This window comes from Charadrius vociferus, unplaced genomic scaffold (genome assembly GCF_000708025.1).
Source record: "Charadrius vociferus isolate BGI_N301 unplaced genomic scaffold, ASM70802v2 scaffold121, whole genome shotgun sequence".
Lineage (NCBI taxonomy): Eukaryota > Metazoa > Chordata > Aves > Charadriiformes > Charadriidae > Charadrius > Charadrius vociferus.
In genome coordinates this window covers 554,557-570,633 of record NW_009646858.1, presented here as the reverse complement: position 1 = coordinate 570,633, position 16,077 = coordinate 554,557, and the positions used below count along the sequence as shown (strand labels likewise).

General features: G+C 45.1%; 1 protein-coding gene across 1 annotated transcript in view; it reads left to right on the top strand.

Moving 5' to 3' along the window:
* The window catches only part of DNAH9 (dynein, axonemal, heavy chain 9), a 218,965-nt gene that overhangs the window by 149,417 nt on the left and 53,471 nt on the right, over positions 1–16,077 (top strand). Inside the window, exons 60-61 of the mRNA XM_009894355.1 lie at positions 713–835; positions 15,684–15,877. Coding sequence (XP_009892657.1) covers positions 713–835; positions 15,684–15,877 — 317 coding nt within the window. The remainder of the gene's footprint in view (positions 1–712; positions 836–15,683; positions 15,878–16,077) is intronic.

Genomic DNA, 16,077 nt, shown 5'->3' with positions numbered 1-16,077 from the left:
GGGCTCAGGGCTCCTTCACTGGGGCAAGGGGTTGTAAGGATGGCAGCCGTCATGGGAAAGAGAGAACTCCTCAGCAAACTTCAAAATTGAGTGTGCCATTCGTGGTATAAAATAACCCTGTTGGCCAACTTGAGTCTTGCTGTTCCTCATCCCCACACCTGGTGAGCTCAAAACCACTGAGACCTTGGAACGCGCACACCATAGCTGGGTATACAGTAAATATTTTCACAAATTCAGGCACTAAAGTCTTCTAAAAGTGCAGTCTTCCCAAGTATTAGAAGATAAATTAGTCCTGTGTTGCTCAAACCAGGACAGACCTGCAGCACATCCCTCAGCCTGGGCTGGCTCTGCTGGCAGGGTCTTCTCGTTGGTGTGCTATCTATGAACCTGGATCACAACCCTTGCTACATAGTTTTTTCCAAATTTTGGTCCTCTTATGTTGTCAATCTCCATACTTGTTCCTGGTCCTCGTTTGGGGAGACCCAGAGCACCTACATGGTAGGTTTCCTCACACCCCTCCAACCTGTGGCACGGTGTACTTTTTAGCCAAGCTTTTGGCAGCTACATGAGTTGAATAATTCATGGAATCATAGAATGGAAGGGACGTTTCATCATCATCGAGTTCCAACCCCCCTGCCAATTAATCTGCTAGAGTATATTTCCACTCTGTGTCCTGGCTGCTCAAGGATATCTTCTTTGTTTGGAATTACAGATACTTCTGATGAGTAAAGAAATCAACACGGTAGAACTGGATTTCCTACTGAGATACCCGGCACAGAGCAGAGTCACAAGCCCCGTGGAGTTCCTCTCGAATCACTCCTGGGGAGGAATCAAGGTACTTGTTTTGCCTTAACAGTGTGCAGTCAGCATCCCTTATCTCCTCTGAAGGCCTTTCAGCAGCCTTCGGGTTTGTCCGTATAGCGTTTGGTGAACAAAGTACTGACCATGCATGAGAAGTAGCACAAAAATGCCAAAGAAACAGAGTTCCGTAAGTCCAAGACCAATTTAGTGGGTTTCTTGTGACTGTACCTCTGATGGTCTGTGTGTCCCTGAGAAGGTGTTCTTTCCCTCTGAGGCATCTCTCTCTCTGTAAGATGGGAATGAGAATCTCCTCTGGTGTTTGTGGTTACAGGTTGTAAAGGATGTGGAGATCTTCACCTCTGATGGTCCGTGTGTCCCTGAGAAGGTGTTCTTTCCCTCTGAGGCATCTCTCTCTCTGTAAGATGGGAATGAGAATCTCCTCTGGTGTTTGTGGTTACAGGTTGTAAAGGATGTGGAGATCTTCACCTCTGATGGTCCGTGTGTCCCTGAGAAGGTGTTCTTTCCCTCTGAGGCATCTCTCTCTCTGTAAGATGGGAATGAGAATCTCCTCTGGTGTTTGTGGTTACAGGTTGTAAAGGATGTGGAGATCTTCACTGTATTTAGGAGGAGGTGGGGATTTAAGGTCGATATGGCCACCTGCAGAGATGTGCTGGGGACAGAGTAGTGACAGCTGACAGACCTTCAGCAAAAAAACCTGTCATGCAATGAGGAGGTCTAACAGCTGCCATGTGTGTGGAGTGAGAGGTGAGGAAGAACATCCCAAAGAGGTGTGAATTATGCCATCTTTGCTCCTGTCTGTCAACAAATGCACATTGTGCTGGATTGGAACCTCATTCAGTGGGGTGTGATTTGTTTTCTGGAAGGCGTCAATTTTTTCTTCAAATCAGGCATGTTCATTCCCACCTTGCTGAATCTGAAATTGTATCGTTTGTTTTATTGTGGCTCTTGGTCGGTCTCTGGCACCTGCTGTGATTTAAGAATCAGTTTTATTTATAGCATGCTGCTTTCGTGGGACATTTCTCCGGTGCTGTAAAGTAGGGAGTGAAGACAGCCTGGTTTCAATGGGATCATTCTCATATTTTCATCTGGGACATTGGGTTTTCCCTTTCTCTCCCTTCCACCATGCTGCGTAGAGAACGCATCTGGTTCCTGGAGGGTGACCAAGCAAAGTATCTTCATCCAGGACCAAGACATCTCTGATATTCTTTTCCAGTTTGCATTGTTTTGTGGAGCTTTCCAGAGTTTTGCAGGAGCCCTGCCTTGTGGTGCCACATGCCTTTCTGCTGAGGCACGCGCCAGGCTGTGCCTCTCTTGGCAAACGCTGTCTTTTAAGGTAACGCAGAGGTACAGCTCGAAGTTGCAGACTGCAGTTCCGAAGTTAAAGGAAGCTGATGCTTCTGACCCAGGTGACCCATAGCGACGTCAAATGGTAGCATGGAACAGGTCATGCCAGATGTGTCTGCCCTGACCAGGAGTTATCACCTCTCTCTTCACCGGCAGTGAGGATGGGGCCTCTGCCGCATTCTGCGCACGCACGTGACCTAGCTCATGTTGAAAATGTCACAATCACATTTTCAGCTATAAAATAAGCTTGGAACTTCTCACTGAACCAGCCCTGTTCATCCTCTGAAAGGCGTATTTCCATAATAATGGAGGAATTAAAAAAATTCTATACCCTTTCTTTAATCATCTTTTGTTCAGCGGTGGCGTTTTGCTATTCAGACAGCAGCGGGTTTATTTTTGTTTTTCCTTTGAAGACAAATTAAATGGACACATAGGGTCAACACACATAATCAGGGGAACTCAGCCATCAAGCCCATGAAATACATGCTTTGCAGTAACGTATTTTGTCTTTGGGCTGTGCAGTCTGTACAGATTGTAGCTGTACATACATATTATAGCTTGAAATCTCAGGCTTTCTCAGCTCTGCTCTGTCCCTGCCCGTGTTCAGCATGGGGTTATATAGGGTGAATGGTGCATTTTGGTTCCTCTGGAGTCCTGCTGGTTGGCATTCTTCGCTGCTTGGGAGTGTTCTGCACTGCAAAGCTTCTTTCTACTTCCGTCCTCTAAGTTGCCTCTGGAACGTGAACTTCCTTCCACTGTAGGTTTCAGATCAGGATCTGATTCTCATTTCAGAGATCCTTTTATGCATCTTAGGAAATATATAACTCTTGTGGTGCCCAGGGATGCTGTTGCTAGTCCTGCCTGCAGGTGGCACGTTCTCCAAGCAGACACCTAAGTTTGCAGTGGGTTTTCGTTGTGAGATAAACCCCTCTGTGCTGGCCAGTTCCATTCAGTGTGGGTGAAATGGCCTTCCATGTTCCCTGTGTGCTTCGTCGTGATTGTTGCAACTGCCTCACTACTGTGATGAAGTTGGTACAGTTGCCGTTACAGGGTTGTAAACACCAGAAGGAACATCAACTCCCAGTTGATGGTTCTTCGGACTTTATTCTTGCATCGGTATTTGACACACCCAGGAGAGCAGGCACTTCTGTGTGTAGAGTGTCAGAGTACAGAGCATACTGCGTCAGAGCCTGCAATGAGACCAGCAGTAAGGAACTCCTACCCATCAGAGCTCCAACACTGTCAGTGCCATCATTGAACAAGACCTTCACCCCTTCCATCAGCTATGTGCCCTAGCTTCGTCCCCACCAGCAGCCTGAGCTTTGGTGTCCCTCAGCCCTCCAAAACTGATGCTGTGTTGGGTATTTATCGTGTAATCATTATGTGCGGGGAGCAGCTGGAGACTTCCCTTGAGGTAGGCAGGACCTGAGAGTGGACCGTCACCTGAAGTTGCATTGCAATAACTGATTGTCTTTGAGGTGAGCCCTTCCCCCTCAGCTTCCTCTCTCCCGCTGAGTCCTGTGGGGTTTGTGGTTGAGATGGAAACTATGTGATGCCAAGAAGATGCTGCTCTGCATCTACCCTTTTGCTGAGCCGTGAGATCACAGGACGTAAATGTGTCCAAGTGTGCTGCACGTGTCAGGAGTCTTCAGCCTCAGCGTGCGTCTGCTGTCCCCACAAACTGCATGTCTCAAAGAGCTGCAGCCACGGGTCAATAATCTGTGCTAATTTTATGCATTTCAGGGTTTCCAGATAGTGAATTCTATATTATCAGATACTGAATACTCTCCAGATCGTCTTTTGTGATGATTGTAGTATTGATTTTATTATAAATAATATGGCTGGTGTCAACTTTATTAGTGTTTATGTTCTATTAATGTGTGTTGGTTTATTAGCCTTTGAGTTTTTGGCAATTCCAGTTACTTGAGGCATGGTTTTAGTACAATCACATTTTGTCACAGACTGCTATAATTAGGTTAATTAGTCATGGCTTCTATACAGCTTATTAGCAGGCTAAAATCTCCTTTTCTTTCATCAGGAAGATTAAGTACTGTAATAAATTGTTTCTTCAACAAAGCTTGAGCAAAGTACATTTCAGATTCATATTTCAAATTCGTAGTGGAATTTAGCATTCTGCTAATTTTTCACAGAAACATTGAAAATGCTCCTGCACGAAGCGCTCCCCTTGCCAGGGGTTTCAGGCCAAGATAGTAATGCCAAAAGAAATCAATATCAATATTTGTGGCTCATTCCGTGCCTCTCGTTTTGGGCACATTAACTTCAAAGGAAACCTCATTAAATGTTGAGGGCTCTGGGCATGCAAATAGCCTTGTGTGACTTGGCTTATTACTTATTGTTGTTGTTTGATTAATAATATATATGGGCTGATAGTCCTTTGCAGTTGTACAGCTCATGATGCTGGAGCGTCTGACACATGTTTATGATTTAGTTTTCCAGCTTCTTTCAGTAAAATTGTTCAGTAAAAAGTTTCACGGAGCTTTTTGCTGTAATGTGTGTGCCGGGGCAGCTCGGTATTTACCACTGAATGAAGAAACCCACGTACCTGTCCAGAAGAGCACGGTTTGTAGGGAAGGGTAATATCTTTTATTAGATCTGCTGATAGACTTGGAAAAAATAGCAAAGTTTATGGCTTTTTAGTGCTTCTTTAAGCCTGAAACAGGAACTGAATTCAAACTAAGTACAGGTTGAGAAAAACTGCGCTGAGTTTAACGATTCAGTTCATCAGTCAGCCGATACGGCGGGAAAAGTGGTACCTGTGGAGCCCCCGTGGAGGCATGTTGGTTGGCTCTGGAGCAAAGGACACAGTCATTGGCCTCGGTGCAAATACTGCCTTGGGTCATTGAAGGGTGAGTTAAGTGCAGGAAAGGGAGAAAATTGTATCATGTAATGAAAGTGGTGCCTTTGTTGAGTCCCTGGCTCTGGTGTTCAATAGAGTTGGTCATTTCAGCTCTAAGGCCTGTCTTTTGCAGGTACTTAAGAGTGATCTCTTGAGAAGTCAAAAGTATTATTTTACTCTTAATGAGGTTTTCTGCCTTTTTTCCAATTTCCTTTATTACATTGTGTTATACTCCCTCGCTCTCTGTGTTCCCAGTACTTAGCTTGAAAGTTTTTATTGTGGTTGGTACTTCTGAAATAGTTTTTTGTGTGCATGCAAGGTTGTCCCTATCTCCTGACTTGGCTGTTGGTAACCTTACCACCAAATGTGTGGACACACCTTAGGCTGCAAAGGTACAACAACGCTGCTGCTTGAATTGCACAGGACATCAGGCCACAGCCGTGTGTGAGTTACCATTCTGATATTCTTGTTGCAAGATTGAGCTTAACGTAGAATCAGTGTATGGATTATCCTCTGTAGGGTTTTCCCCCCATTTTTTTATTCTTTCCTTCACTAGAAGGTCTCCAGTGTCATAAGATGACAGTGTTGATACCTGGATGGGAGATGAGTATTGACTGAATTGAATTGGGTTTCATGGTTGTTGGGTCTTCCAGACTATGTCTAGATTAACAAGTGAAATGGGTCAGCAGCTGTTTTCTGGCCCCAGCAGTGTGTGACATTGTTGAAGTGGGGCCAGAGGAGGCCCCGGAGATGCTGGGAGGGCTGGAGCCCCTCTGCTGGGAGGACAGGCTGAGAGAGTTGGGGGGGTTCAGCCTGCAGAAGAGAAGGCGAAAAAGGGGAGACCTTAGAGCCCCTTCCAGTGCCTAAAGGGGCCACAGGAAAGCTGGGACTCCTGATCAGGGAGGGGAGCGACGGGATGAGGGGAGATGGTTTTAAACTGAAAGAGGGGACATTTAGATTAGAAATTAGAAAGAAATTCTTTCCTGTGCAGGTGGTGATCCCCTGGGGCAGGTTGCCCCGAGAAGCTGTGGCTGCCCCATCCCTGGAGGTGTTCAAGGCCAGGTTGGACGGGGCTTGGAGCAACCTGGGCTGGGGGGAGGTGGCTCTGCCCAGGGCAGGGGGTGGGACTGGATTGTCTTTAAGGTCCCTTCCAACCTAAACCATTCTGTGATTCATTCTATGATTATAAGGTGGGGGGGGTTCTCAGGGCACTGAGCCTAGCCTTAGGTTGGGCGAATGGATTTCCCTGGGACCCTGGCGATGTCTGCCGTGAAATTCTCCCATGCTCCAACTCCCTCCATGCTGTGCCCTTCCTGGGGAGCTGTGTCCATGTTTCCCCATGGCCTTGTGACTCCTGCAGAATGGCAGTCCCTGATCCACCCTGCGTGCATCCGGCTCTGGCGGCGGCAGCCCGTTCCCACAGGCGAGATGCTGCAGCTCTGCATCTCCTTTGCACAGAGACGCGTTTTCCAAGCCTGATTTTCTTTGTGATATTTTCTGCAGTGCCTCTTCATTGCTGAATGCAGATGTGTCCCGCAGGATAAGTGAAGCTTGTTAATATACAGCAAGAATACACCTGGACAACTTGGATTACTTCTACATCCCAATCATTTCCCTCATCTTTTTCTGAAGAGGAAGGATTTTCATTATGTAGATATGAAAACGCTACTGAAAGGGCATTGTTTAATAAATGTGATGTTGAATAATGAGCTCTAAATACTGAATTCAGCTTTCGAGGAGGAGAACAGCAGCAGACAAAGTAGTATATTAACTCCATATTTATAATTTTGCAGAATGCAGATGATAAGATTGTGTGTGTGGCTTATAAGATAAAATACCAAATCCTATATTTTACATTTAAAAAAAAAATGGATTTTTTTTTTACAAAAGAACAGAAATCTCTCTTCCAACTTTCACTTTTTGTACTTTTTAGACACTGAAATTTTTCAACGATTCATTGTGACACAATCTGCTGCATATATTGTGTTCTTTGCGCATAAGCGAGGTCCTTTGATCAGGCTGGTCAGATATGAAAGTCTTGCAGCTCACAGCTTTCCATGGACATTCACTATTATTATTATGCTAGAAAATCATAGTCTTAATTAAATTCCTTCCATTAGCTTACTTCTTCAGATGTAGAGCCTTTTAGCGCATCTTTGATAGAAAACACTGATTATGACACTTCGATGTGCATTTATCTGCTCTCATCTAGAAGTTTCCTAAGGACATTCATCTGTCCTCGCCAGCAATCAAGTCTCGGAGAAATGTTCCCAATGTCTCACAGAAATGCTGCTTGAGAATGTTTTACCTTTTTTTTTTTTTCTTTTCTTTTTTAACCTGCTGGCTAACGATCTGATGTTTATCTGAAATACAGCAGAGATTTTGATCACATCAAATATTTAAGGACATACTTTGTTGGTTTGATTGCAGAGTGGAAATCGAATTTTTCTCGATGCCTGTACAGCAGTGTCAGCTCCGTCTTTCAATCCACCCGTGACACAAAGCCTGGTGTCAGCTGGTCATTTGGATTGTAAAGGTTCTTTCATCTTCTAAGTGGAAGAAAAGGGAAGTAATTGCTTCATCAAAGTTATCTTTTAGATGTCAAATGTATCTTTTTTTAGACTGTGTATATCTTTTGAAGTCCTATTGCTTTGCTTAAAAAGTAGAAAGAAAAAAAAATCAGTTGCAGTGGACTCCTGAAAAGATGTGAGTGGACTGTGGAACACGGAGCGACCACAGAGAAGTCTGATGGCTGAGCTCTGCTGGCAGCTAAGGGTGTGCAAGCAGCCATCCCCCTTTGGACACGATATACTGTACCTAGACATGCAAGATGCTTTTGAAAAGGCAATGAAGGCAAATGGCTTGGATTTGGCTCCTCTTTGGTTCTTCCTTCTTAGCCCAGATCTGCCACAAAGGACCTGTCAGAGCTCCTTATTTCTGTAACACAGTAGAGCTCATAAATGTTTCCTTTGCATGGCAGTGTTGGTTCACAGGATCAGCTGTGAAGATTGCAGATTAAGTTCTCAGCTACATTTTGTCCAGGAACAATCTCTGGAACCCTAATGGTAACACCACGGCTTTACCTATGTTGAGGCACGTGAGATGGCCTTTTGTGAAGGCACCCATGGTCTGTGTATCATCCCCACCGTGTGGTATCAGTGAACCACAGTATCACCAGTACCCGAATGAAAGCATCTTTGTGCAATGAATATAGTCTGAACAGAGCCACAGGGACAAGCTTTTCACTTCACTCAGAGTTGGCCAGGCCTCTGCTGGAATCTGGTTTGGTCTTTGAGTATTGCATTTTAAGAAGGATGCAGACCTTCCGTAGACAGGGTAGAGGAGAGCAATGAGAAGTGTCAGATACCTAAAAACATGACTGTGAGAAAAGATTGAGGAGAGGGGGAAGGGGAAGGGTTATGTCTGAAGGCCTCAAGACTGACGGGACAGGAGGGTATGATCCTCAAATAGTGTCCTCCAAAGGGGAAGGAGCAATTGTTTTTCAGTATTGGTAAAGGGTAAAGCAAGGTGCATCTCAAAGTACTTCAAGAAAGGTTCACACCAGACATTTGGAAGATCTCTCTGACAGAGGATAGTGTAGGACTGGCATAGATTGCAGTTTTGGTTACTGAGGTTGGTCGAGCAGGTCATGTGACATGTGTGTGAGGATTTTGTCAGGGGCCTGAGTGCACCAAGGGACTCTGCAGCTTCTTTACTCTGGGTGCCTGTTCTCAAGGTCAGCTCTGCTGTGGTACCACCATGAAACCTTGGGTTAGACCATTGCTGTGAAAAGAGCTGTGAGAAGCCTCACCAAGGGACAGGGCCATACGGTGCAGTGAGCTTGTCAGTCAGCTTTTATGAAAGAAATAAGGAGGATTAAAATAACATTTTTGTGTTGAGAGGTGATTGAAGTTTGGCAAACCCATCATGTCTTTATTTTTACCTTCAGTAGAGGTTTTTCTTATGAGTTGAATAATTCAGGTAGTGCGGCTAAACAGAAAATAACACCTTCGGTGAATGAATAATACAACCCAAAACCTAGTGTGGGAAAGATGGCAAATAATCCATCATTTTCTATGTTAATCCTTCTAGTTAACAGTACTATTCAAATGGAGTAATTAATCTGCTTATACGTCTGTTTCCTGAATGATCCAATCTATCAATTCAAGCCAGATGCAGGTTTGACTTTACCATTCTTCCAGGAGCTGTCTTTCTCCAACTGTGGGGATGCTGGTTTTCCTAACGAGATTTGGGCCACCTCCAGAAAATGAAGGAAAGAAATTACGAATATTTGCAGAAACCTATATAGGCAGAACCTAGACAGTGTAAAACCTTTTGAAGGTGTTTTGAGAAGTGATTGAGGTTGTTCCTGAGCAGCAGGCGTTCATACAGCTGCTCTGCTCTGCTTTAACCCCCTTGCGAAAGTTCACACATGGGCTGCTTTGAACTCTATGGAGAGACAACTGGGAAGCTGCGTTGTGGTGGGACTTTCCCAGACCTCCCCGGGAACCTGCGTCCCTCAGGTTTGCGAAGCACAACTCCAACACGTGTGGCCAGGCCATGGCAGCAGCTGCACGGCTCGAATGCTTTGAATTACCAGAGTATTTCCAGACTTTGAATCTGATCCCGGTGCTGGTATTGCAACCGTTCAGTTGGACCTGGATAGCTTGGCCGCACGCCTCACTTGACATCTGAAAATGATTCCCCTTCACCTATCCTTGGCCTACGGGCTTGGCTGAGGACCACCCCTGTCCCCTGAAACCCTCCCAGTTTCTGCAGAGGACGTGGTCAGGCTGATGCCTTTCCAAACACGGCGAGTCTCGGGATCGACTGTGCAACTGCCGAGCACTGGGAACGTCTTACTGGTGGAGCCTGCTTTGCTTAAAGGCTGTGTAACGTAATTCATAAAAACACATCGCCTTAAATTTGCGATTGAAATCGTGACTAATCGTTAGGATTTAATCATCTCACAGGTTATTAAAACCGTGAGAATATGAAATATTATTTCATTCCAGTGTTGTCAAGTTGTATAATTTATATAGAGACATTTGATGTTCAGTACGTTCCTTATAGATGTCTTTTTTCTTTTTTTTTAAGCAGAGGGTTCTTTTTTTAAAAAGCATGATATATAAGGAGCTAAGACTGAAGGTATGAATTGGGTATAACCTGAAGACTCAAAAAGTAAGGATAGCTTAAAAAAAACTCACTTTTTTTTTTTCACTATGCCTTTATTATGTCTTTTTAGAAACCAGTCTCATGGCTGCTGGGGAACTTGGTAAATAGGTTTTAGAAGCTCAATCTGGCAGCACTGGTTTTACTTGCACTGTATTATTTTCCACACTGTTTATGTCAGCACAGAGCGTGGTAATGAGGAGCTGTTTTGACTTCCCTTGCCCCAGAGCTGTTCTCGAGTCAGTTGGCTCCAGGGCAGGGTATTTGAAATTATGGAAATAGTTTAAAATACAAAAAAAATCTTTTTTTTTTAGGAATAATTTCCTATAAAACTTAGGGGAAGAGAACATGAAGATAATATTGCATTTTTGGGTTGGTTTTTTTTTTTTAGATTTTATAAAGACTTATGAAGAAAAGTTAAAAGGTGTGTAAAAAACTGGCTGGATGGCCGTGCCCAGAGAGTGGTTGTGAATGGAGATAAATCCAGTTGGTTGCCGGTCACAAGTGGTGTTCCCCAGGGTTCAGTACTGGGGCCAGTTCTCTTTAACATCTTTATCAGCAACCTGGTCGAGGGGATCGAGTGTACCCTCAGGAATTTCGCAGAGGACACCAAGTTGGGTGGGAGTGTTGAGCTGCTGAAGGGTAGGATGGCTCTACAGAGGGGTCTGGGCAGGCTGGATCGATGGGCTGAGGGCAATGGTATGAGGTTCAACAAGTCCCAGTGCTGAGTCCTGCACTTGGGTCACACCAACCCCATGGATGCTACAGGCTTGGGGCAGAATGGCTGGAGAGATGCCCGGCAGAAAAGGACCTGTGGTGTTGGTCGACAGCCAGCTGAGTACGAGCCAGCAGTGTGCCCAGGTGGCCAAGAAGGCTCTAGGCAATCCTGCTTTAGCAAGGGAGTTGGAGTAGATGATCTCCAGAGGTCCCTTCTAACTCTGAAGATTCTGTGATTCTGTGAAGGCCAACAGCATCCTTGGAATAGTGTGGCCAGCAGGACTGGGGCAGTGATCGTCCCCCTGTACTCGGCACTGGTGAGGCCCCACCTCGAGTGCTGTGTTCAGTTTTGGGCCCCTCACAACAAGACAGACATTGAGGTGTTGGAGAGGGTCCAGAGAAGGGCTACGGGCTATGAAGCACTGGAACGGGCTGCCCAGGGAAGTGGTGGAGTCTACATCCCTGGAGGTATCTAAAAGACGTGTAGACGTGGTGCTGAGGGATGGTGCTGAGGGATGGTCTAGTGGTGGTTTTGGTGGTGGTTTTGGCAGTGTTTGGTTCATGGTTGGACTTGATGATCTTCAAGGTCCCTTCCAACCCAGACAATTCTATGATTCTATGATTCTAAAGCCTAAACTTGGGGCCAGTTTTGCCTGGATGGTATCCTTAGAATAACTACCTTTAGTGATGAGTTTTCTCTAATAAATTTACAAAAGCTTGTTGTGGTGTACCTCACACTAGGAGAAAAATTGCGTGCAGGAGCAATGACAGCAGCCCTTTGAAGCTGTTCTTTTCACTGAAGACTCAACCCATCCTCTGGAGGCAGCAAGCGGTGAGGAGAAACTGTGTATCATCACCTCATCATCATACCCATGTCCCTGGGACTCTCCCTGTCCCTCGGGACACCAGTGCCCTCTCCCTTCTGGCCCTCGGTCAAATCTCTGAAGGGCCCTGTGTTAAGGACATGCTGTAAGCACACCGGCAGTTACTCTGCAGCGGCAACTAGGATTTCTTTCTTGACGCCAATGGCTGATACAGTGTCTTTCCTCCAGCTGTGGCGGGAGAGAGAGTCCTTTGCATTTGTCAAAGTGTGAAATTCACAGATCTGCTGACACACCAGCTCCAGTTTAAAGCTGGTTCTGACTTAGACGAGAAGCTGTCAAAGAAAACCAAAGTGATAAAGCAAGTTGTCTATGATTCAGTGAATGAAAAAAACATTTTTTCTGATGAAACAATGATCCTTGCCTTGACATGGTGTGAAGAGACCTGTTTTGCTGCCAAAGTCTCATTTTGAGATATAAACTCAAGACCCTCCTGTTTGCAGCCCTCAGAGATGATTGTCGTGTGGGCTGCAAAGACGGGAACTGGAGTCCTCCAGCCCTTTTGATCATATTTTATTTTGATCCAGTTTTTTTTGTCTCTTTCAATTTCCATGACAACTCTAATTGACAAATGTATTCTTCATTATGTTGACAAAATTAGCCACGCGACACAGGTTGATGTGTAGCACCCATCTGCTGTCCCAATCTACCGTTCCTGCTTTTACTCCTGCTGCTTGGAAACCGTCATGTATTATTGTTGGTCTAAGTTCTTGGAAAATTTCACAGCAGAGGTATTGAAAAGCAATTAATATTCACAGAAAGATTACTGATTGAGATAGCTTTCACTGCACCGGCTTTTAAATAGCAGCTTCTCTTACTAATACCATCACTCCTAATAAATGCAATTAAAATTGTTGACTGATGAAAATTTTAGTGTTAATTTATATAATACAGACTTCATACTTGCAATCAGAGCTTTCTTGATTCTGCAACATGTTGTTTGGGGAGAGAGAGACTATCATCTCTGATTACATATCTGTCATTTCGTAAGAAGAAAGCAATTTTTCAGAGTCTCCCTTGTTAACACCAACCAAGAGACTTCTCAAAGCAGCAGCAGCCAAAAACTGGTATTTTAAGGAAGTCGCTTCAAAAGTCAACAGTGTTAACATGTTTTATATAAGCACTTGCACTGATGAATCCACTGCATTCACCATTTGCCACTGTATTGCGTTCAGCTGGGAGAGGTGCATCGAGTGTACGTATTGCTGCAAGGACAAAGGTTTGGCAGATCAGAATTCTTCCTGTGGATTTCCATTTCTCGTGTTCTTTGCGCTGGTTTCTTGTTTTCCACAGAAAGCGGGATACGGCACTGAATTTGGAGCAAATTCTTCTGTCGCTGACATTTTTGCACGTTAGTGCTAATCCACACATGGAAACAACATCTGTTGAACCACTGCTTCACTCACGATTTTCTTGACAAAATTTGCAGGATCTGTGGGAGTTTGGCGTGGAGATGGTCAGCGCCGAACTGAGTCAGTTGGTGCTGTAGCTCTCATCGGTGCCTTTTGTGGAGGTATTGATGAAATTGTGGCTTCGGGCAAGGCTTGATTTGTTGCAGTAGCATTTATAGTAACATCTACAAGTACTTCTCTGCCCGTAGCTCTGATTCTGGCCCTAGAGAACACAACCTGTGAGGAAAGGTGGAGGGATTTGTCCAGTTATGAGATGACAGAGCCAAACTCTCCGTATTATTGGCATTGAATGTAATAAGGGTCAGCCTTTACAAACTGCAGGTAGGGAGGTTCAACTTGAAATATTAAGAAAAAAATAAATCTTCATTTTAGAGGTCAGCATTTTGGTAAAGAAAGCCATGGCTGACCTGGTCCAGTGCTGACTGTGGTCCTCGCCAGAGCACGAGGTTGGACTAGACACCTCCAGAGGTTTCTTCCAGCCATTGCTTCTGTGACACTGCGAGTGTATATTCGACAAACGTCCCGGGCCAATGGTACCCACTGGGAAGAGCTTCATAACCGCTGTCTCTGTCATCTACAGGCATTCCCACTGCTAAAAAAGTGAACTCATTTGTCATAAGAAGCCCCTTTTTCTGATGCCTTCCTTCCTTTTGTTCTCTCTCTGTGTTGAAGCACAGCTTCTAACTAAATTTGGTCTATTAGAAAGACCAGAGTTTTACACGGCTCTTCTCTCCTCACCAGGAAACCTTTCCAGAGGGAAAGCATGGCTTTCCTGCAGTTTTTAGAGCAGAGTGGCCTTTGGTGTCTTCTGCCTCATTTGCAGCAGCATCCTATCCAAGGCAATCGCTCACACTTCTGTCCGGGCATTTGCATGGCTTTCAAAGCCCTTTGGCAAGTGCATATTTTTTGGGTTGATCTGAACAAGGTGTGACACCAGCATTTTTCAAGGAGCTTTCTGAGTTGCTTTCCATCGCGGAGCGGTATGGGATGTGAGCTGGAGCATTAATGGTGCGGAACACCTCTGCCCGTCAAGCAGCTTCTGCCTCACTCAGAGTGTGTCCTTCTGTTTCTATAGAAAATAGCTCATTCACTGTCTTTTATACTTCACTTGTCTTTTCCACTTCATCTTCAACTGCTTACGGCTTCAGATTATGCAAAACGCTCTGAAGATGTTGGTTTCAGCGAGAATTTTGCTTGAAATCCAGAAGAACCTTACAAGCTGTGCGATGCGTTTTGCCACCACTTGTATGAAAGATAATTTGGCGTCTTTACTTCTCTGCATAACAGTTATATCTGCCACTTTCTAGCTACAAAATCTAGCTGCATTGCGATTGTCCTTATTTATTTACTGCCTTGCTCAGCTGTTCTTTGGGACGTTCTTCAACTACCTGTTTCTGCTGCAGACTTGTAGCACCGAGAAGTTAAACTTTGTGGGCATTTGGCAAGTATAAATCTGAGCAATTTGATTTTTACAGTGGCACAGTATGGTATACACACTCATGCAAACAAAGCACCCACCCATTTACAGTTTGCACTACTGAGATTTCTGGCTCTGTGGTCACTGTGACCAGAGAGTGGGGGATATGCACACGAGAACCAGGAGAGAAAAATAACTGCATGTGTATAAAGATAAAGGTAATAAATATTGCAACTGTGAAATCCCTTAAAAAAATTTTGGTGAGCGTGGCATGGCTGAGTCTCTGTTTAGCTTTGGATACTGAGCACCCTGTGTTCAAAGCACATTTTGCCATCAGTTGTTGTGATTTTTGCAGCGCAATTCTCGTTGTGTCTGTTGAAGCAGTAATGAGACTGTTTGCAGACTTGCGCCCCACGGGAATGCCGTCAGTGTGCTCTCCTGTCAGGCATGGGCTCAAAACTTCTAGCTCCCATCCAAATCAGGCATTTCTGGCATACATGACAGTAGCAAGTGCTCGTCACCTGAGATTTTTCAGTTTTGGTTTCAAACCAGGAGAGCAGATTTCTTCTCGCTTTGGAGAACTGTGTTGTGGATGATGCCAAATTCTTTCATCCTTTCCTGTGTTGTCACTTCCAAACTCCCATGTCCCAGCGACTGCTGAGGAGAAGTCCTGGATGCCATGTGTGGCTCCACTGGCTGGGAAGCGATGGTGAGAGCATCAGGGGAGGCTGTGTTAGGTGCAGCTGACGTTCTGTGGGCAGCCTTGAGACACCTTTCAGTTCAGAAGACCTTCCACAATCAGGAAACTGTCCTCAGTCGTACTTTCCTGTGGCCTTGTAAATGGGCTGCATTGATTCCTGTTCCCGTGACAGTGTGCTGACAACAGACCCGGGAAAAGGAAAATGGACAAAGTCTGATCCTGGTGGGTTTCTGGCTGTGGTTCCCAGGCTCCAGCAGTGACCTTTCTGGTGGAGCAGAACATGAGCAGTCAGTAATGTTAGAAGAACAGTTCAGAGGAATGTGGGATTGTTCTCCTGAAGACCTTCCTTGATTTTTTCCAGGCTCTCTCATCCATGGAGGAATTCAGAAACCTGGATCGGGATATTGAGGGTTCTGCAAAACGGTGGAAGAAATTTGTTGAATCTGAGTGTCCTGAAAAGGAGAAGTTCCCTCAGGAATGGAAGAACAAGTCAGCTCTGCAGCGCCTGTGCATAATGAGAGCCATCCGACCCGACCGCATGACCTACGCTGTCAGGTAGGGGCACGTCTTTACTATCTCCGTAATGCTCTTGCTTCGCAGGCAACTTTGGGTCTGTGTTTTCTGGGGAACAGGAGTAATTCAAGAATATGTGCAGATTTATTTATTTATTGTAGAGTGTGAGTTCTGCAAAATGGTTTCCTATAAAGGCGTCTGCTGAGTGAGCCGTCTCTGAACCCTGCAAGACAGTCAATGCA